Source organism: Podarcis pityusensis, assembly GCF_964106645.2.
Source record: "Podarcis pityusensis genome assembly, chromosome: 3".
In the NCBI taxonomy this organism is placed as follows: Eukaryota; Metazoa; Chordata; class Lepidosauria; order Squamata; family Lacertidae; genus Podarcis; species Podarcis pityusensis.
The window spans coordinates 20870162-20893056 of NC_138026.1; the positions used below are offsets into that span (position 1 = coordinate 20870162).

The 22895-nt window shown below is 39.6% G+C and overlaps 1 protein-coding gene across 4 annotated transcripts in view; it reads right to left on the reverse strand.

The window, feature by feature from the left end:
* ATAD2B (ATPase family AAA domain containing 2B) overlaps positions 1 to 22895 on the reverse strand; it is a 56757-nt gene that overhangs the window by 560 nt on the left and 33302 nt on the right. For 3 of the 4 annotated variants that reach the window (XM_080998929.1, XM_080998931.1, XM_080998932.1), the window contains 12 exons: positions 17276 to 17587; positions 16900 to 17032; positions 16282 to 16468; positions 14705 to 14890; positions 13824 to 13959; positions 11644 to 11840; positions 8008 to 8167; positions 6651 to 6773; positions 4969 to 5106; positions 1397 to 2086; positions 995 to 1101; positions 721 to 849 (listed from right to left, as the gene is read on the reverse strand). In XM_080998929.1, coding sequence (XP_080855055.1) covers positions 721 to 849; positions 995 to 1101; positions 1397 to 2086; positions 4969 to 5106; positions 6651 to 6773; positions 8008 to 8167; positions 11644 to 11840; positions 13824 to 13959; positions 14705 to 14890; positions 16282 to 16468; positions 16900 to 17032; positions 17276 to 17587 — 2498 coding nt within the window. The remainder of the gene's footprint in view (positions 1 to 720; positions 850 to 994; positions 1102 to 1396; positions 2087 to 4968; positions 5107 to 6650; positions 6774 to 8007; positions 8168 to 11643; positions 11841 to 13823; positions 13960 to 14704; positions 14891 to 16281; positions 16469 to 16899; positions 17033 to 17275; positions 17588 to 22895) is intronic. The other variant, XM_080998930.1, reaches the window with a different exon arrangement.

The following is a 22895-nucleotide window of genomic DNA, read 5'->3' on the forward strand; positions in this document are numbered from 1 at the left end:
GGACAGTTTTGGAAAATACCACCTTGCAGAATATTATTTACAGTCAGAATTATTCTGGAGTGCACATGTCAAATATTTTGAATAATTGTTTTATATATAAGTGGCAGATAGAGAAGCAGAAGAATCTTTTTATCTTTCTCTATTTTCTCCTTTCTTTTTATGGTTAGTTTTTTATCTGCCTTCTATTATCTTTATATTTATTCTCTATAAGTATTACTTATATGCAGGTTTTAATATTTAATATTGCAACAAATGAGAGGGAATTAGCTATACCTGCCATTCCTGTGGGTAGGTCAAGAACAAAGAAGGGCTTTGTACATGGTTTGTTTGCACACCTGTTTTTCCACTACTCTGCCAGTAGAAAATCTATATCAGCTGGCATATTAGGAGACTTTCAAACCAGTGTGTCATCCTGCTGAGCTATCTTTGTCTTTGCTAGCGGAGTGGCATCTATGTTACTTCCTGAAGCCCCTCAGCAGATTTCCAGCTGAGTTTAGGATTGATCCCTGAGTAATAGAACCCAGGGCTTGACAAAAAACTTCTGCACAGTGAAATTTGGTCAAGAAGCCAAATGCCAGTGACCTCCCCAAAGTGGTTCAAATCACTAACACATGAAACTAAAGAGGACTTTTGGTAGATACTTTGGTGGCTCTGAAGCAACACTGACTAAAGAAGCGTGTTACAAAAAATAATCATCATTAAAATGTTGTGCAAACGTACCTCTACAAGCTGTGACTTGTCATAATCTTTACGATGCCGATAGATGCATTGATTAAGGAGGGAGTATAGTCTCTCAAGCTGGTCAACAGTCAGGTTATCGCTTTTTTTAACCAACACATCAAGTAAATTCTATAAAGAGATATTGGCAAGAATCCAGGGTGAAGTTTATAAGGAAAGTATGAATCAGATTTCCTTCAAACGCTTAAGGAAGTGTTAGGATAAAAAATTAAGAAATGCTATTAAGATTTAAGATTACCTATCCAGCCACCCTTACCATTAATCTGTCATGGTCAACAATGACAGGAGGTACGGGATCCAATTGCTCCTCCTCTGGAACCTGTGCCAAAGCAAATTTGCGAGGTTTCTTATTTTTCAACGTACCTGAAATTTTAAAAAAGCAAATATCAAAAATCAGGACACATAAGGTAACAATTAACAGCAGCATTAAATTCCAAGTGGTCCATTAATAATTTTTATTTTATTTTCAAAGTCTTAAGTGGCTCCAAGAACACAGGATGGGAAACATCTTTATCCAACAAACAGCGAGCTGATGTTGCTTTAAATCACTACAGACAAGCTTTCTGCCAAAATAGGAAGCATCTGTTTCAATGAAAGTAGTATAGATTTACTTGACTACAGGATTAGAACAGGGATAAATGATGAATACACCGCATACCTTCTTTATCTGACGATTCAGCTTCTTTAGTTTCAGTATCTATGCCTTGCGATTTCTTCTCGTTATTGCTGCATTGTGGTCCCTCGGTGCCAGACTGTTTTAATTGTTCCTCGTCGGGACTGTCGCTCGAAGCTTCGGGTTTTTCCTTTTGGGGATCGGCGGTTACATTTTGTTTGGGAATGGACACGTCAGGGATGGCAGGAGGCAAAATAGCATTCGGTGACTCACATTCGCCATACCGACACCCTGGGACAGCAGCTACTTCAGAGGCCTGGCCGTTTAAATGGTCCCCCTTGAACAAGGCCTCCTCCTTGGATTCCTTTTCTACAGTCAGAGTAATCTTCTTACTTACTAACAGGGACTCGTTGGAGCTCTCTTCTGTGGATGGAATACTGTTTTCTTTCCCGACTGGCCCATTGTTCAGTGTCTGTTCTCCATGTATATCCATGATATCGCAAGACGACTCATCATTTGTCATAGAGAGATCGCCCGTTTCTTCTCCATTCTCTTCAATGCAGTCTGTACTTCCCTCAAGCTCCCCGTTCTCCAGCATCTTGCTGTCCTCCCCTTGGTTTTCATCATCTGCAAACTTGGCATCATCTTCGTCTTTCTTCAAATTATTCACTTTCCTCTTCTTAATAATGCCTTTGCCCCACTGTGAACGTCGTCTTGATTTCCTCCTTAATCGAACTGAATCATGAAGAGATAAAAGTTTCCATTAGAGATGCAAAGATTTGCTTAGTAAGCAACGGGCAAGGTATCAATAAAATCAAGTCTATTTATTTTAATATTTTACCTTGCCTGGCCCAAAGGTCATCCAAGGCAGCTAATTATGATATAAAACAACATAAAAAAACACAGTAACACTTTCTTAAAACACACGCACACAAAATCCTAATACTGATCACCAGCCCTCTAAGGCTTATAACTCCTGTTTATGCTTATAACACTTAGTATATTTGAGTTTACAAAAAGTAAAAAAATTAAATTTTAAAAAGTTTCTGACTTTATTTATCCATTTCATAAAACAACAAAGAGTCTTATGGGCCCATAAAAAGACCAACAAATTTATTGTGACATAAATGGGGAATGCTGACAAAGATTTCTAGTGTTTACGGAGCAATATTTCAGTACCTTACCCTTCCAAATCTATCTGGATTATCTAAATACTATGCAATTAAACAGTTGCCAAGTCTCAGTATTCTGAAAGAGACTGTTTATAGGGGGCATTTATTCCAAGTACGGTGGTACCTCGGGTTAAGTACTTAATTCGTTCCGGAGGTCCGTTCTTTACCTGAAACTGTTCTTAACCTGAAGCACCACTTTAACTAATGGGACCTCCCACTGCCGCCACACCGCTGGAGCACGATTTCTGTTCTCATCCTGAAGCAAAGTTCTTAACCCAAGGTACTATTTCTGGGTTAGCGGAGTGTGTAACCTAAAGCACATGTAACCTGAAGCGTATGTAACCCCAGGTACCACTGTAATGTTCTGTAGACCCTTGTTGTTCTCTCACACTAGGTATTCACTGCTCCTGAGAGAATTAAGCCTCCCTAAGGAGAAAACTAGGAGCATGTCTTATTTCTTGCAACACAATTCTGCGGGCCTTAACATAAATAGTACAATTTTTGGTCACTGTGCTTCAATAATTTAATAGAACAATGCATGTTCAAGTAATAGTTCAACAACTATCTTTGCCAGAGACAGCTACTGAATACAGCTATCAAGTAACCCATTTAAAGATGCAAAACAATGTGCTTTTGACACCATCTACTGGCAACAGCAAGGAACAATCCCATGTTTTAAAAAGTTCATTTTCAACATGTTCTATTCTCAAAATACGTGTAGGCAATGCTGCCTTTCCTGTGTAAAAACACCTCCGTGTGTGTCAAATGCGACCACAGTCTTTGATTCATTTTACAACGGTTTGCAAGGCAAACTGGCCACAGACACAAACATCCATGCACGCTCATCCCTCTTTTTACAGGGCTATATTCTAGCGTAACATGGTTATATGTCCAACAGGTCGTCTTTGGTCTAGGCTTAAGTATGGCTTTTATACCAAGGGAATCCACTGAAGAAATTTTATTATGAGAGAGAGCTTTGGTTCTCTCCAGAAGCTCCCATTTTCGGCTCTAGACCTTTGTTTTGTTTTTATTTTAAGGAATTTACACACTACCATTTTCACCCTTAAAGGTAAAGGTAAAGGGACCCATGACCATTAGGTCCAGTTGTGGCCGACTCTGGGGTTGCGGTGCTCATCTCGCTTTATTGGCTGAGGGAGCTGGCGTACAGCTTCTGGGTCATGTGGCCAGCATGACTAAGCCGCTTCTGGCGAACCAGAGAAGCACAAGGAAACGCAGTTTACCTTCCCGCTGGAGCGGTACCTATTTATCTACTTGCACTTTGACGTGCTTTCAAACTGCTAGGTTGGCAGGAGCAGGGACCGAGCAACGGGAGCTCACCCCATCGCGGGGATTCAAACCGCCGACCTTCTGATCGGCAAGTCCTAGGCTCTGTGGTTTAACCCACAGTGCCACCCGCGTCCCTATTTTCACCCTTATGTCCCATTAAATCACACAATATACAAAATTTAAAACACAGATTAAAACATCAGAGATCAGAACATGGTGCAAAAGGTCTCTTAAAATACATCCGTTTTAACCTGATGTCTGAAACTTAGCAGGGACTTTGCCTGCCTGATTTCTAATGGGAGCTCCATTAGAAATGCATGCTCAATTGGTAGAGCATAAAACTCTTAACCACTAGGTCATGGATTCAAGGCCCATGTTGGGCAAAAGATTCCTGCACTGCAGGGGGTTGGGCTAGATGATCCTCATGGTCCCTTCCAATGACACAGTTCTATGGTTCTATGAACTGGACCCACTACACTGAATGGACAACTCCTACTGGATCTGGGGAGGGGAGAGGAGATGATGATGATGATGATGATGATGATGATGATGATATTAGAGAACGGGTGTCATGGGAGGCTGTGGGGGAAATCGTCAAAAGTTGCCTCCCATCCTCTTCCATTAGAGCAGTGATGGCCAAACTTGGCTGTCCATCAGTTTTGGGACTACAATTCCCATCATCCCTTACCATTGGTCCTGTTGGCTAGGGATGATGGGAGTTGTAGTCCAAAAACAGCTGGAGGGCCAAGTTTGGCCATCCTCTTGCAATGGAGGATGCCTCTGCTAGCTCAAAAGCCTTCCCATAAGTGCAAGTATACCAACTGGATTCCATCCACACTAACTACCAGACCAGGACAGCATGCTTCTTTAAAAAGTATTTTTCATACTAATTCTAATATCTGAAATTGTTCAGTGAAAAACTATTTCAGTCGAATCTTCTTCCAATCCAGTCTCATAAGGAATTTTAGTAAATTGACACCTAACTCAACGGATGAGTACTATTCTGGCTATCTTATAAAAACTAGCTGAAGTAGTAATAGCAATTAGGTGAACACTTCGTTTTTTTAAAAAAATGTAATAGGAGATGTGTGCCAGATATATACTCATCTTGTTTAGAGCTATGCTTATCGCCTGGATAAAATGGTCTGAAATACTCACATGCACATTTATTTGCAGAGTTGTGCCAAACTGACATTGCATTTTTTTGCCTGTTCTGGAATGCCTCCTCAATTCTCGTTTCTGTTTTCTGTACAGTGGAACCATGAGGATTTATTTGGTCTGCCGTTACTGATAAGCCTGTGTACAGAAGATAAGCATACCTATTTTAATAATCCCAGCAGTATTAACTGCCCGAGTTATTAAAAGCAGCCTGGAATAAAGTATAACATTAAAAACTTTCGGTGATTAAATTAATTTCACCAGATACTCCCAAACATCTACATCAAGAATATTTGCTTTTCCCCCAACAACGGAATGTATGAGACCCGCAGTATGAAACCTGACAGTTCAAACTTATCTGTTTCAAAGAAAATACTACTTAGCATTTATATAGGGCTTCCCAACTGGTGGCCTGCCGACCCCAGGGGGTCAGTGGCACCATTCACATAATAAAAACTACCATAGAGATATCAAAATTTTCAAAAGTAGAGGGTCCATGGCTTGGCTTTTGAAAAACCTGAGGTTGCCCAGTACTTAGCTAATTGAGAATCACTGCTTGAAGAGTGTTCATAGCTCATCATAAAAATTAACCACCTTCACACATCATGCCAAACCTTAGTTTAGTGTGACGTGTATGAGAGTAGGAATGAACAGCAACGTGCCTTTGGGCTTGAACAAGGTTTCTTATTTGCCTCTTTCCCCGCATGACTGTGATGAGTTATTTTGCTTTTGCTTTTTCTTAACTGTGGTTTCACATGTCATGCAAACAATGGTTGGTTTCAAACAACCTGACCTCAAAATTTCTGAACTCCTGGCAGCACAGCAGGTGGGTTCATGTGAATCTGAGGCTTGCTGCTGCTCATTCCTATGGAACAGCCTGAAGTCCAAACACAACCATTATATGTTGCAAGCCTTACAATCACCCTGTAGTGATTGTATTATTGGTCAGTATTATTAACCATGTCATGCAGATAGGGGGCTGTGGCGGAAGGGAAAAATAGATTGCCTCTAGGTCCATCAAGTGATTCTATGGTAAAGGTTAGATTCAAACACTTTGCTCTGAATAAATGTGGAGAAGTTTGCATTGCTAACTACTTAACTCTACAAGGTTCCTAACATACCGTATTTTTCCATCTATAAGACGCCTCCATGTATAAGACGTCTTTTGGGGGGCTCCGATTTTAAAAAATGGAGGGTGATGTATCTGTGTATAAGACGCCCCCAATTTTTGACATTATTTTTTAGGAAAAAAACCTAGTCTTATACACGGTACTCAATTCTGATTTTAAAAATCGATGCAAAATGGTTTTACTTTCCGTATTTACTTATTCCTTTGAATTCTAATTTCTATAGAATTTACAGTACACAAGACATTTTACAACACTTTTATCGTTATTTTTCTTGACAACTATCTGAGGAAGATGAATACTAAAAATGTGGTTATGAGCTACTAAAAGTGGGTTAATAAAAAGTTTCTTGAACTGGCCCCAAAACTTTCAAACTGGACTTAAAGAATCTAAATCTAAATAACGTGAACCTTGAAATGCAACACTTCATCAGATTTTTTTCTGGTGATAATTGGTTTCTTAGAGACTGTGCATTTATTGATCAAGAATTCAATTGCCATTTGTGTATTGTGTATCATATATAGTCAATGTATTTTTTAAAAATTATAAGAATACCTCTCTTTTTTCTTGCTTCCTTTACTTCTTCACACATTTTATTGAACTCTGGATCAAGCTCAGCAGCAATGATAGCATGTGCAGTGTCCTTCAGAGTACAGGCTCGGTGCCTAATGATTTTATCTGGAAAATCAACGTAAATTTCATTTTTAACCATCAAAAACATCTAATTTATTTCTTTATTTATCGTCTTTGTGCAACAGGACCACTGAAGACAATGACAGAAATAAAAGAGAAAACAATTTTTAAAACAGCTCAGAGTTAAATTAAGAGCCATAAAATAAATAATATCCATATAAGTAATCAAATGTGGAACAAATATGTTTTAATCAGCCTTCTAAGACTTAACATTAGTGCTGCTTAGCAGGCATACTGATATGTATCATGCTTGCACAACTTGCACTCTAAGCTGAATATCTTTATTATGCTACTCGACTGCCAGTGAAGAACCGTTTTCTGTAAAACTGGAAGATCAAAATGCATGGTACCTTCACACCGGTGGGTCATAAGCTGTGCAGGTCTGATTTATAAAGACTTCACGTGTCTATGTACGTATGTATCAGTTCTATCAGCTTTGTCTTGAAAGCTTTTTGTTTTAAAAAATCCATACTTCCAGCTTCCAGTTTGGCTAACACTTTACTTTAGAATACCTGGGTTTAAATATTATGTATGCATTCCTACACATTTAGGTTCCCAACAAAATCAATCAGATGTAGCTTTTAAATAAATACATATTGAGATCCAAATGCTTCTTTAGGCATGGCAAAGAAGTTAGGTGAGCTCATTGAATTTTTTTACTTTTTTCTTTAAACAGTAAGACTCCACTCCATAACAGAAATTGCTTGCGAAAGCACCAACAGTTTTAAAAGCAAAAACAGATGAGTGCCTTAAGACCTCCCTACACCTACCTCCTTAGAAATAGCATTACAACAGCAGCTGTGCTTTAAAACCTTTAGTACAAATGAAATTTGATATTTGCTTAACTTTGGTCTGATAATTGACTTTTATCCTACACCTAATTGCCATACCAGCAGTATAGTGCAATGGTAGGGAAATAACAAAATCACACAGGATAGAAAGCTGTTTTAGTGAAGGTAGCCAGGAAAGTTAAAGACTTTCGCTTGGTGACAGCAATGAGGACCCAGGAGGTCATTTGGATTGTTTTCTTTATTTTCTCACAGTGCAGGATGTAGCCTATGCTGCTACATTCATTCATTCAGTCAGTAACTAATATTGAGTAATGTTAGCTTTTAACCAATTTGTATAAGACACAGCTTATACAAATAGTTGAACTGCAACTGAATACACAATTAAATGTGATGTCATGTTTAAGTTGTTTTTTAAAAAAAATCCTTACCCCCAGGATCTTTGTCAGGATTATATTCCAATGCATTGCTGCATATGAGATCTATGTCTATTAGGAAATCCTTTGCAGTTAAATAATTGTGCTTATCAATTTTACTTATTACTGTAGACAGGTCCATCGGCTCTCTGATAACTTCAAGGTAATCTGAAACCTATAATCAAACAGTGACACAGAGTGACACAAAAGTGACACAGAGATTTATGCTAACTTTAACATACTCAGCACTATCATTTTGTTTTCGAACACAGTAATTCTAAACAGTTGAAACCATGATAAGAAATAATGCTGGAACAACATTTGTTCACCCCAAGATTCATCACTCTGATTTTTACCTGGCAAGGAAAACTCCTATCAAAGCTCTTTTGTTCTGTATATGTAATTTTCATTTTCATTTTTAATTACAGTGGTACCTCGGGTTAAGTACTTAATTCGTTCCGGAGGTCCGTTCTTAACCTGAAACTGTTCTTAACCTGAAGCAGCACTTTAGCTAATGGGGCCTCCTGCTGCCACCACGCCGCTGGAACACAATTTCTGTTCTCATCCTGAAGCAAAGTTCTTAACCTGAAGCACTATTTCTGGCTTAGTGGGGTCTGTAACCTGAAGCCTATGTAACCTGAAGCGTATGTAACCTGAGGTACCACTGTATTCTGTAGAGAGAGAAAAAAGTGCAGGACCTTTCAAACACAATGAAGAAGGCCTTATTCACACATCTGCTTCCAAGACATACACAACTACTAGAAAGTTCCTGCAGTCAGAATCATAAGAACATTGTTCGATGCCGATGGCCTGTCTTGTCTAACTTCCTGTTCTCAAAGCGGCCAACCAGACGCCCAGGCACAAGAGCACCTTTTCCCTCTTGCCATTTTCAGCAACTGGTATTCAGAATCATTACTGCATCCATCTGTCCTGAGTCTTGCACCACTCAGCTTAAATAGATGTTCATGAGTTCCAGTGTTACGAGAGAGGGACAAAAACTTTTATCCATCCACTTTCTTCATGCTGGGAATAAATTATGTATGCTTCTATCATGACTTACTTGCCTTTACTCTAAGCCAGGCTTCCTCAACCTCGGCCCTCCAGATATTTTTGAAACTACAATACCCATCATCCCTGACCACTGGTCCTGCTAGCTAGGGATCATGGGAGTTGTAGGCCAAAAAACATCTGGAGGGCTGAGGGTGAGGAAGCCTGCTCTAAACCAAAAAAGCTCGAATGCTGTGACCTTTTGTCATAGGGGAGTTGCCCCATCCCATGAAAAGAAGAGCCCAATATAGATTTTACATTTGATGGGCATTTAATATTTGAGGAAATGAGATGAGATGAAACAGATTCAAAGCCCGAAATTGCTTGGAGGTCCAATTGCCTAAAAATAGCTACCCAGGCATCGGAGGCCCTTCTACAGGTGCCCCTATCAAATAGGGCACAGTATGTAATCCTCACCTGAGAGGAGGCCTTTACAGCAGGTGAACCGCAATCATGGAATAAAATAATTTTTTTAAATGCTGTAGTTCTTTGGCATACCTCTGGAGCTCCATGCAGTCAAAGGAATGAGCTCCCACCACTGGGGAAAAGGGCTGAGGTTTGTCCCTGCAGTTGCACGGAGGTCTGGACAAAGTTCTGAAGCCTCAGTACTGTTCCATTACTTCTGAATGCCCATATCAAAGCCTGTGCAATGTGGGAAACAAGACCCTGCCTGTCTCTCACTTTAGGCTGGGACAGGCGCTACAAATGTGCACCCTGGAATAAAAACTAAAATCATGCTGCAAAGTGCATTTGTGAATCTCTGGATCACTTTTAAAATGTCCCTGAGGAATTCTACTGGTCCCTTCCTCCCTGTCTGAAAGTCCCCCTCCGAGCACAGCTTTTTGTCTTTTCTTGGACCGGCTTCATGCCCATGAATCAACTATTTTCTATTTTTTACATTTTCAAATAAATCAGTAAACTCGTCAGTTTACATTTTTAGACAGGACTGACTTGCAATAGCGCTCATGTAATGTTAAAAATGTATTGTAGAAAATACCTCTTAAGTACAAGAAATAAATTGGTTACATATACAGAATTTTAAAAATCTAATGGCTAAAGTGATGACCAGGTCTTGATTTGAGCTAGGGCTCAACACAGGAATCTATTTTGAATCTTGGAACATTTCAGGTAGTATTCGAAAACAGCAAATGCACAGAAAGACCAATATTTAACTGTGGTGTGTGTGCCCCCCCTGCCGCCGCCCCTTGCACAAATAGGACTTGACCCTTTTTTCCCTCTCCCCTGTAGTCTCCCTGCATGCATTCAGAATATGTTGTGGAGAGTTGGGGAACCCTCCAAAACAAAAGATAGGGCCAAGGAGCTTTGATTTTGAAGAGGGAGCGTAAGTTCTATCATCATGCCTGCTGGCACAACATTAGATCTCACTCAATAAATTTATATCAATATTCACTGCTCTTAGTCTAGATTGGGGGCTGTGTTTTCATATTAAATAGTATAGCTGCCACTGTAGACTGAGCTGATACCACTCAGAAACCTAACCAGTGGTCCAATTGCAAATTTGCAAAATGGAGCCAGTAATTTACTCTTCCACAGCACTTTTTTGACTAGGGATGGGCCACCATTCTTTTTAACGGCCACATTCCCTTGGTAATCTGTCATGGTCTCATAACAACTGCGGATGGGGCCACTCTCATGTACTTCTGTCCCCTCTTTTTCTCTTTCCAGGCTCTCTTCTTTCCACCCAGTGAGCTACTGGAGGAGGAAATTGCAGAATGAACAAAAAGCAAGCATTTCCTTCCAAACAGTCTGAACTGATCGCACGCAGACCATCTGATAGAGCGCACCTTTGATAGAGCTATTCCTTGAACTATCAAGCCCCCAATTGCTAGCACAATGCAAATTACATTTTTATAAGCACATCACCACAAATGGCTATTTCTTAAGTTATCTGTGCAAAATTGAGCTTTGAAGTTGACCGAAAATCGGACAGAATGTCACAAATTTGCTTGTAAACATGAACTAAAAGTGATTTTCTAGTAAACAAGATTACTTGTTTATGCAGCTTTGCCATTCACTGCTTAATTTTATACAGAACATTAAACTTTTTTTTTTTACTCTAAAGGCAAAGCCCAGAAAATTTAACAGTGACTCAAGTCGCCAAATTCAGTCTTATTTTTTATAAAACTATATTTGTAGTTGACTACAAGTTGTCAGATCAAATGGTGTCATTACAGATTTATAAATTTTCAATTTTCACTTTGGCCAGAAACAGGCAAGGGGAGAGAGATGATAGTTTAATTTGTGAGATATTCTGGAAGAGAAATTACAATTCAATAAATTTATTTCAACATCCCCATTGGCTACGTGGTGTTACTCCAGATAAAACAGTTTACATCTGCTTCCTGTGAACAAATAATTTTTTGCTACAGAATGGAAGCAGCTCGAACAATACAGTATTCTAGAGGTTAGCATTCTTGCCGAAATAAGTTAGCAGTGGCTTCAAATGTTAAAATTAAGCCACAATTGCTGTAAATATGCAAAACAGGTTAGATCAGGGATATCTGCAATAACAACTAATATATGTATTCTTAATTAATCACTAATAAGGTCAACTTCATTGTTTGCACGTTACTGAAACAAGACCTCTTCAATATCCACCGGTTTGCTGAAGATGTTAAAGCGCTTGTCTGTGGCCAATCTCTTGGTAACATCCCGGAGAAACAATCGCAGTTCTCTCAGTGTGTTTTCTTCCTGGTCCTCCATTCGCTGCTTTTCTGCCTCTGACAGCTGGCGAGTAGAAAATGGTAGTGCAAGAGGAAGCACCTCCATATCAGAAAGAGCTTTAAAAATAAGAATAATCAAAAAGTCAGGCAAAATAGGCTTTTCAGATTACATCCTTGGAAAATTTCACACGACACAGTGAATTTCCTACTTTTTACCCTTATCAGACTTGATAATGCCAAGAACTCTGCACTCCTTATCTCAGCTCCGCACACCAAACTGAAGTAACCATACTGTGGAGACTTTACCATTACTGCGAACAACGACAGCCTGCTCAGCACCAGACACCTTTCCCTCAATAAGAGGGGTTGACAAGAGACAGGGTGGCAGGAATCTCAAGATCCTGCATGGCCTTCTATCACAGCTATCAGAAAGTTAGAGCCAGAGATATTTTTGGCTCCTTCAGTCTATAGGAAAGCACAACTAATGCCTGCCAAGTTGTAAGTCGTCTCCACCAAAAGATGGGTTTCCTTTCAGTGCCAAAGAAAATGTTCCAAATCCCAAACCCTAATTAATCTGAAGCCACTACAAAAACTGTCTGTCTTTCCCCCTTAAGATTTACATACAGGCAATCTTCTAGAAGAGTCTATAAGCAGGCTAGGGGGGTAGGAGTAAAAAAGTTTCTGGTGCAGGAAAATCCAAGATCACACTGGCAGAATCTAGTGATTGGGTGCTGTTTCAGGCAGCTCTCTAAATTTCTGCTCAGTTCATGCTGCCTTCTTTCTCTCAAAGCTGCTATCTGTTTCAAAGTCTTTACTGCTTTGAATATGGCTATCCCACAACTCTCGACAATTTTACAATCCATTTAGATATGAAGACTGTTATAAAAATATATAAATGGGTGCTCGTTGGCATACTGAGATGCTATTCTGGCAGCCTATTCAGCCCATTTATTGCCTTTAATTCTAACACGTTCGGGAAACCAACCAGCCTGTAGGATGCATGTTGAGGTAATAGCCGAGAGAAAAAATGGAGCTGAGGGAGTGTGGTGGAACTGGCCTGCTCAAGCAATTCTGTCTTTTTCCCCCAAACTAAAAAAAGCCACCCTTCTTTACCCCCCCCTTTCTTGTAGAAGAGTGGCTCCAGCCTCCTGTTAATTGTGGTTGCTCTTCCTGCACCTTTTCCAGCTCTACAATACCATTTTGGAGCTGGGGTGATCAAAACTGCATAGTGTTACAAATATCGGGAAAAGCTAAGGTATGCGACCATTTAGCCATGGGGTTTGTTTTTGGTTTAGTGTTACAAATAAGGCTGCACTCTATACTAATACAGTGGTACCTCGGATTAAGTACTTAATTCGTTCCAGAGGTCCGTTCTTAATCTGAAGCTGTTCTTAACCTGAAGCACCACTTTAGCTAATTGGGCCTCCTGCTGCCGCCATGCCGCTGGAGCATGATTTCTGTTCTCATCCTGAAGCAAAGTTCTTAACCCGAGGTACTATTTCTGGGTTAGCAGAGTCTGTAACCTGAAGCGTATGTAACCTGAAGCGTATGTAACCCGAGGTACCACTGTACAACACCAGAATTTTTATTGTCTATGTCTTCTGTAATAATTCCTACTGTGGCATTCCTTTTTCACAGCTGCCACACGCTGAAGACATGCTTTCCACAGCTATCCAACACAACTCCCAAGAGTTCCTGGTGTCACTGCAAGGTCAAGACCCTATCAGTGTACATGGGAAGTTAAGATTTTATTTTCTCAAATGTGCATCACTTGACATTTATTTACATTGGGCTTCATCTGCCAGTTTGTTGCCCATTTCATTCAATTTGTTACTTTGCTTTTAGAGCTCTTCACAATCTTGGATTTTCACCAACCTGAATACTTTGGTGTCATATGCAAACTTAGCCACTTCACTGCCCATCCTTAATTCCACATCATTCAATGAACACGTAACACCATGGTGTGGATGCAGATATCAATCCTATGTACTGTCACCACCACCGACTGCTATTTCTAATCTTATTCAAAATGAACACAAGTAGTGCTGCTTTCAGGTGGAAAATTACATGCATTATGGACTTTACAGAGAATTAACTTACCAATTTGTTTCCTTCTTGGAGGAGGCATAGATACTTGATTGAGGACAAGTTCTTGGAAAAATTTGCGCCTGTCTTCTTCACTAGGTCTCTGAATATAAAAAACCTCTTCATACTGGATTTTAAAGATACATTTCACCTACATAAAATCAATGAGAATTAGGCAGCTGAAAATCTCATCGAGCTACTTAATCGAACAAAATAAGCAAATTTTACTACACCACCCCCTCCCACTACGTAAAATAGACAAAATGACCCTCATAATTTTACTGCCTGAAAATGGGGTAGCTAAACTGCACATGCCAATTTGGTTTGGTCCTAGCAAAAGCTAGTAATTGGTTACATCCTCAGCAGGGAAGAAAAGCACACACTAGGATCAAAAACAGCATTGTTTCAATAGCATTTAACAAAAACAGCTAGTCTGACAATCACAGGGGGGGGGGGGGGGCTTGAGCCTAGCGGACCAAATAAGGCAGTGTCAGGGCAAGAAAAGAACATTGGACAGAAGCTCCAAATTAGAACGGGAAACATTTGCTTTCTTGTTTTAGGGTATTTTTCTAAAGTGTCGTCGTCAGCGGTACCACCACCTAGACAAAATTAATTTTGCAATGCCAGCTTCCAAAGTTTGATTTACGTTAGTAAGCAACATTATCCCAATCTAACGATACATACAACCAAGTTTCTTACTAACACGCAGTCCCCCATTCTTGCCACAGTACAAGTGGTTTGTTAAACACCCTCAGGAATAAAAAGATACTTCAGCATTGGGGTAGAAGTTTCCCTCCAAGTGGACATCCCTACATGCACATTTCAAGTCCCTCTCTGATTCAGGTTCATTCTTCCCTACAATGATTCCACTTCTCAAGAAATCACGCCATGCTCACCTCTTCAGGCAATTCACTATACATGGTTTCAGAGGTAGAGAGTAGAAATATAGGTGAGAATGATGGTATGTCTTGCAGCAAAGTTAGAAAAGTAGCTCTCACAGTTTCACTGACAGCTTCCCACCAATCGCCAATATGAGGCATGTAAACAATACTCGGTAGTGTTCTTCTTGCTTCACGAAAGATCTAATTTAAGAGAATACCAATGTTAAAATGATATTAAGAAAATAATTTTTAAAAAATTATTTGTATTTTAGGCACACAAACATTTAAGAATGTAGTATTTTCAACTGTATCTTTCTTAAAGGTTAGATGTAAATAGCTATTTTCCATATGCATTCACGTTAAGGCTCCAAATTATCTCGGTCTTGTCTTAGTAAAACTTCAAAGCATTGTTCTAATCATCTATCATCACAAAAATCACTAACTTGCATAAGAACATTAAACAGCACTTTTTTAATTGCTTCTTCCGATTATTATTATTTTTTACTGGTATAATATTCTCAAACATTGCTTTCTCTCAATTCTGAAATGCCGCCGCTTAACTAAACTGAAATTAATGGTCGCTCTGCAACTTGCCAGTAACTTCAGACATAGCATGGCGGCATGTTTCAAAATCGTCTCTATAACATATCATTCTGTGTTTTTCCTATACTTTAAATGGATATGAGATAGCAGGGTTGTGATTATAGATGACAGTTAACAATGAAGTCGTTGGACTTAACAATTGCCAATTCTCTCCCCAGTAATATTAAATATTCCATGGCTTTGGCTCAGAGAATGCTATGACAGAGCTTACATGTGCAGCCTAAAAATAAAGAACATTTAGAGAAGCTGAAGGTTTTCTGAAGTGTTTTTATAGAAGATATTGTTAGTTTCTGCAAAGTTGAGATTTAATCCAACCTCAACAGGTAAGTTAAAAGAGAACCCAGCGGTCTGGGAATAGGGAACTGACAGCCCTCCCCACTCAACCCACAGAATTCTCCCTCCCAGGTTTTAGGACTGAAAATACCTCTTGTTGGTGCCAAAGCTAAAATGCTTTTTACAAGTCTGTAAAAAGAAGGGTGGGTGGTTGATCCAAGAAGAAAGGCAGCCCTGAAGCTTAAAAAGTTTCTCACCCTGCAAGTGACGTAGCGATCTCACCATTCAAGATAAACTGACAGCAATCTTAAACATTTTTAACAAATTCCACCAAGCTCAGTCTCTTTCTGACAGTTGGGTGACTGGAAATGCTTTGTCTCAGACCAGAGAAGAAGCATGCATAGCTCTGGCAGTGACGCTTTTTGCTTCAGCAGAAGTGTATTGTGGCACCTTAAGATTTCATTGCCGTTTAATTCTGTGGACTTGGTAGAAAGGGAGATGGGTACAGGATTCCCTTTTAGTTGTCTGACACAGCTTTAACTGAGGCTTCTGCTTCACACAGAAACCCCTATCTGTGTCTCTAGCAACACTTAAAATTTCCCATCCACATGGTATGTTTGCAAAGAGGGATTCCTTATTGGCATTTATTTCACTGAATTATTTCTGCGTGCGACATGTTGCGTCAAAGGTCAAAAGGGATATAAAGGCAGACTAACCTGTGCACATGATTCTTCAGGTGTTTTGGCACTGACTGAATAAAGTGCTGGCAGATCTAATCTGTGCACAGCAATTTTTTCGAGCGAGTGCAAAAGTGCTGGAGCAAGGTGCGAAGTCTGACCTGAATCCCTCTCTCCAGAAAGCAGTAATCTTGGCCGGTAAGAGGTGGGCTGATGGTAAGCTGACCTGAAACAAAAGTTAACATTTTAATTTTTTTTAGACCAGATCTGTTTTTACCATATATTTTTATATTTGCTATACACTGAGTACTTACTGTTAAACGCTTCCTAGTGAGCAAGTTGAATGAATTATAGCAACACACCTGCAATTAGCATGCCCGACTCTCTAGCAGGGAGTTAAGTCAGCTTAGCAGAGGGGGTTTATCAGGTGTAGGGAAATGGGTGGCGGCAGGATGGCAAGAGAAGCAAGCATAAACAAAGAATCTTTATTGCTTGATTCTATAAATCTCTCTAGAAGAAAGGTTTAGGGTAAGAATACACCAGAGCAAACCTAAGACTATACCAGAGTAGTACCACAAATCACAAACTTATGCAGGCACTACAAGCAGCTATTCCTGTGTAAGTCTTGATGATAAAGTTATCAGAACATCTACTCACATTGTAAAATGAAGGTAAGGTTTGTGTACAGCAGCTGATAAATGTTTCTTTGGTGATCCCGACTGGCAACTTGTCTCAAATATTGATGAAGCATGCTCATCTTCACTATCGTCCAAAATTAGACTAGTTGCATCTGTTCAATGAAAATTAAAGGCTGATTAATACATTAGCTGACACCTTCCTCAAACGTTATGAAACAGCTGCTTAAAATAGATTTTGGCCAAGATAAAAGGAAGCTGTAATTAAAAGGGAGGAAATGAAACCTTTCGCAAGAATACACTTAATATAATGCCCCATCAAAACATTACTTTAAAACTGTTGTTGTTTTGTTTTCTAATCAGATACAAAACTGATTGGAGTGAAAAGATGGAAATACCTTCTCTTTTGTCAGCCTGGCTGAACTCTGCATGAGGAAACACTTTATGTAAAATTGCCAGAATGTCATTGAAGGTTCTTTCCAAAAGTGGCCTTATGATGGGAGATAGTGCATGCCCTGACGACATTACGGCACGTTGAGAGGCAGGCACAATATTCTGCATTGCATGGTAAAAATCTTGTGCGCTGAGAACTATTGAAGAAACGTCTAGCTGCAGTTTCTGGCTACTGACGTAGATCTGAGGATAGCGCCGTCGCAGGGCAATCAAGGCAGCCTCAGTGCAAAGTGCTTTTATGTCGGCTCCACAATACCCTAGGGCACAGGAAAGAAGAAAGAAAACATACAAAGGTTCCATAAAGCAGCACCAATGTTTTGCATATGTCAAGCACCCGCCTGAAGCCGAAAGCAGCCAGCAGCATTCTGTCAGATTCATTCACAGTGCATTTAGTAATATGTGCAGCTTTAATATAAATCAAACCACTTGCTGGCAACTGAAGAAGCAAATGTTAAAACTCTCTCTTAAGAATAACCAAGCCTCTGAAAAAAATTCATTGCAGAAGAACCTATGAGACAAAGGCAAGTGTAAATACATTACTGTTCGACATTACCCATTACTGTTCGACACTACCCGAGTGGTGTATGGACCTCAGGCGTGCAGGAACACTATGTAAGCAAATGTCCAATCTCAGGAGGATTGGAACTAAGAAATAAAGCCTTCGTTGAGGTAGAAAAAGTCAAGTCCTCGTGAAAAGACAGGAAGAACTTGCTGCATCTGCTGAAGACTCACTAGAAACAATGTTGGGTCTGGCTTTCAGGGAAGAAACCTTCCATGCATTGAGGAATTCCTGCTCTCTCCTTCCATGGAAAGTAAACTGACCATCATGATTAAGGAGACTTGGAAACAATCTCTGTGCTGGTATCCAGGTTTTCCACATCATTCTTTGAACAGCCAAAACTACTGTGATCCTGCCTTATAGACAGCTGTGCTATTCAGGACATTTCTACAAGATTCAGTACAGAATGCTCTATATTATGAGTGGTCATTCTGTGTATTTGCTGAACTTAGCTCCTAATGAAATCAGTGTAGCTTTACTTAGTCAATATTAATGTCAGTGGCATGTAAGTGCTACTAACATACTCTGGATATGACTGTAAGTTTTGTTCTTGCAAAATGTTGGCTGCCTGTGAAAACGTTTAGCTGATGTGTCTAAAGTTATACAGTAAATTGTTAGGGAAATTTGGTGCAGCTGAAGAAGGGACATGGGTGATTCAGTTGGCGCAACCCTCCCTCTCTCCCTTCCCCAAGAAAATTGGCCACCCTGCTCTACAGCAGTTAGAAAGTGTATTCAAAATTATTTGCTCATACAAATATAACAGATACATAAGCATAATTTCTAAAGTACCAAGAAAAATTATTTTGTCTGAAACATCATACAGTTAAGGGGGGGGGGGGCTCACTTCCTATGGCAAGCAATCCCTGTCCTGTTAAGCATTTACAACTGCTTACTAGGAGGTTCCTGTCCTCATATTTACAGTCTCCATGCTTCCACCATGATACTGACGCTGCCTTTGATAAGCAGTTTTAAAATGCATTGCGGTGTTAGCGATAGCTAACCATCAGTAAGAGTTTTTAGCAGCATCTCAGTTGCATGAAAAGTAGCTCAACAGCAATGCAGTATGACCCCCCAGCACCTAAACACCCCGATTTTTTTGCATTCCCAGGAACTCACCAAAACAATTTATTGAGTACCTAGTGGAATACACTTAATGCTAATCTCATGATTTACCATAACAAGGACAGGCACAAGACTGGAAGCTTCTGCTTTTGATTAGCTGCTCCTACTTAGAAGCTTCTTGGTAAAAGAAAGACACTGTGGCTGCTGTTGTCCATTGTCACACAGAGTAGATATAGCCTCTTCCAACAGCATTATTCTGTGACTGAACGTGCTATCTAGGCTAGCCAGAGCCAATGAGAAGATGTGTTGCCTATTGTCTCTGAGCAAGGCATTATCTGGTTTGCCTCCTGAAAACATGAACTGTTCCTTACCTAAAACACAATCCACATTAAAATGCCCATTCTGCTTTCTTACACAGGTTGTTCCGGGGGGGTGGGTGAGGGGAGAGCTACTTACTACTTAAAAGGAACATCACTGGACTAAATCAACTTAGGGCCTGTGCACAAGCTTAAGTTTGGAGCTTTAATTTGTTTATTTTCTATATTAAAACATTGACAGTTCTCCGAGTTCCCTAAGGAAAATATACTGGCTTATCTTGGAAAAGATTGCAGTTAATTATTCCACCATTACTGTTTGTAGCTGCATCACCCTAGATGTATTATGATCTAGAGCGTACAGAAATAGATTCCCTATGCAATTTGCTTCAAACATATTACAACCAAAAAAAAAAAAAAAAAAAAATCAGCTCAGCTTACTGGAGTACAAGGTCACCACTGCTAGTAGGAGACTTCAGCTAATTAAAAATATTCTTAAAAGGTGTTCATAAAGTGACAGAGAACAGTTTCAATTTAACGAACAAACAAAAAAACACCCCTGTGTGATAGTTTGAGGTCTTAATTTGAATTATGTATGACAATTCTTAGACAGGCACGTTTTGGACGCCTTAAGCTATTATGGGATATTGGGCTTGGTGTACCCATTGCAAACATGGCCCAATCAACTGCTTTCTAAATAATCATATAGGCTACAATAGAGAAAGTTGGATCTCATTACTCTTATGAGTTATTGAGAATAATCTCACATTGGAAGACAAACAAATTTTACATATTTTAAACCAGAAGAGTAGTCATATATGGTTATGGGGGAGAGATCTGATAAGATAAGGAAGTAAAATAGTGAGAGAAGTTGGACAAAACAGGTTAAGAATAGGGACATTGTTTTAGATCTCTAGTGACCAATTATTTCAATGGGGAAGTGCAAGATTCAAAGGCTGGTTGTGAGTATTCATTGGGATATGAATATGTGAGAGTATTCATTGGGATATATATATATCTCACATCAATCAGAAATATAGGTAATCTAGAACACTGGTCTTCAGGACCCACTTGTGGGCTGCAGCCTGATGCAAAGTAAGTCACAACAGGAGTACTACCACCTTGCAAATATAAGGTAAGATTAAGAAATGGGTCCCCAAAGGCATGTTTGTGCTAAAAGTGGATTCTGGGTCTGAAAAAGTGGAAGATAGCTGCCGTAAAAGAATCATTACATGGAGCCTGAACATGGAGCCTAAATGGTACCCTGATCATGTGTAGAAATTTATTGACAAAGAGCATATCATGCAATGTGGAAATTTTCAAAGATGACTTTGGGTGGGGGGACGGACAGAAGGCAAATAGAAATATAGAAGACATCTGCACAGAGAATGGTATGTAATGTACTGTAGAAAGAAATATTTTAAAACATTAAAAGTGGAATCAGTTTTGCACAGAGCATAAAGACAACAGTGCAAAAGGGCCACTGGAACACCCAAACCTTGTGCCAATTAAATCTATTTCCAACGATTTGGCTATGACCAAATTGCTAAGTGGCCCAGTTCAGATGTCTTATTTAAAACCTCCAAACCATAGTTTGGTAAACTGAACAGTGAACACGCTCTGGACATTACATTCTACATTCCCTGCCCTCACCATGACAATTTCCTCATTCACTTCCTGATTTCTTACACGAAGATTTCTGCTAAGAAATCCAAAAACAAGCAAACCTCTAAACCATGGTTTGAAACAATAGTTTTGTGGGTTATGAAAACATGGTTTTCAGGCAATTGTGGTTAGCACATATGACATAATTAGCCTAATTCAGGCATCACAGAAAGGGTATAGTGGGGTGGGGGAGATTATCATACAAAAGCACCAGATGAAAAAGCTAATAATAGGAGCACTTGTAAGATCATGGCACGTTTCAAGGCATCCAACTCATCCAGCTTTGGAGGATGAACTGAATATTACTTCACTTTGGTGCTTATTAAGAATAGCACTGAATGCTTTCACTCTGAAAAAGTTGCCTAAAGTGGAACAGAATAGAAGCTGAGACATCTTGACTCAATAAAGAATCTTAAAAATCTTAAAGGAGGAACAGAGAATGACAGCCAAGCTATATGAGAAGAGTAAAGGCCGTCTAGGCAGTTATATTTATGGAGTGGTTAGTATGTCTTTGGTGGCAAGTACACATAAAAACACAAAAAGAATCTTCTCTTCTTCTTTGGCAATCACTCGTAGCCGAGTAAGATTGTCTTCCATAAACACAGTTTTAACAATGAGTCCGTAAGTGACTATGGAGGCCAATTCTGGATCCACATGTCCTTCCACAGTGGGGACATTGGTTTCCGGGCAGGAGTTGATCACAGTGTGGATTTGCCAAGCGTGCTTTCTCTTAGCACGTTTCTCCCTTGCGTCCTGAGTTTGAGTGTCTTCAAAGCCCATGACACCTTTGGTAAAGGCTGTTCTCCAACTGGAGCACTCGCAGGCCAGTGTTTCCCAGTTGTCAGTGTTTATACTACATTTTTTTAGATTTGTCTTGAGACAGTCTTTAAACCTCTTTTGTTGACCACCAGCATTACGCTTTCCATTTTAAAGTTTGGAATAGAGTAGTTGCTTTGGAAGATGATCATCAGGCATCCACACAACATGACCAGTCCAACGAAGTTGATGTTGAAGAATCATTGCTTGAACAATGGTGATCTTTGCTTCTTCCAGTACACTGATATTAGTTTGCCTATCTTCCCAAGTGATGTGTAAAAAAAATTTGGAGACACCATTCATGGAATCTTTCGAGGAGTTGGAGATGGCATTTATAAGTGGTCCATGTCTCAGTACATGTTGGCAGTACAATAGCTTTGTAAACAAGCATTTTGGTTTCCCTGCGAATGTCCTGGTCCTCAAACATGCTGCACTTCAATCAGGAGAAAGCCGCACTCGCAGAGTTTAGGCGATGCTGGATTTCAGCATCAATGTTGGCCATTGTGGAAAGATAACTGCCTAGGTAGGAGAAGTGATCAACATTTTCCAACGTTACACCATTGAGTTGGAATGCCAGGTGAGAAAGCACCTTTTCAAAAGTAATTCACATCTTCAAGTGGGATATAAGAGCAGTATGTAAAATTACAAACACCCCAAATAAATAAAATCCAAATATCAGAATTCCATAATGATCAGCTTTGTATGCTACTTAATTCCATTTTCATTTACGACCTACTGGAGGGAAGGAGGGCTGCATTGATGAAGTTGAGAGCTAACATAAGATTCAAGGGTTAGATCATAGCAGCTTCTAGGACCTATTGTGTGCCACACCACACTGAAATATAGAGAAGCATAATGGCATTACACAGGATGAAGCAGATGTTCTCAGAAACTAGAATAACTGAAGTAAACTGAAGCTATGCGTTAAAAAGAATTGACAACATTGTTATCAAGTGGAAGGGGGGGGGATGAGATTTTAATTCAACACATGAACATGCACTAAAAAACAAGCCTACCGAGGCAAAAATATTTACGTCTAGCTTTGGTACCAAATTAAGAAAGATCAATTCCAACATAAGCTATTGCACACTGGAGCAACCAGACTGATTATCTATATTTTAATTTCTTTTAAGTGCAGAAGTGTTTATT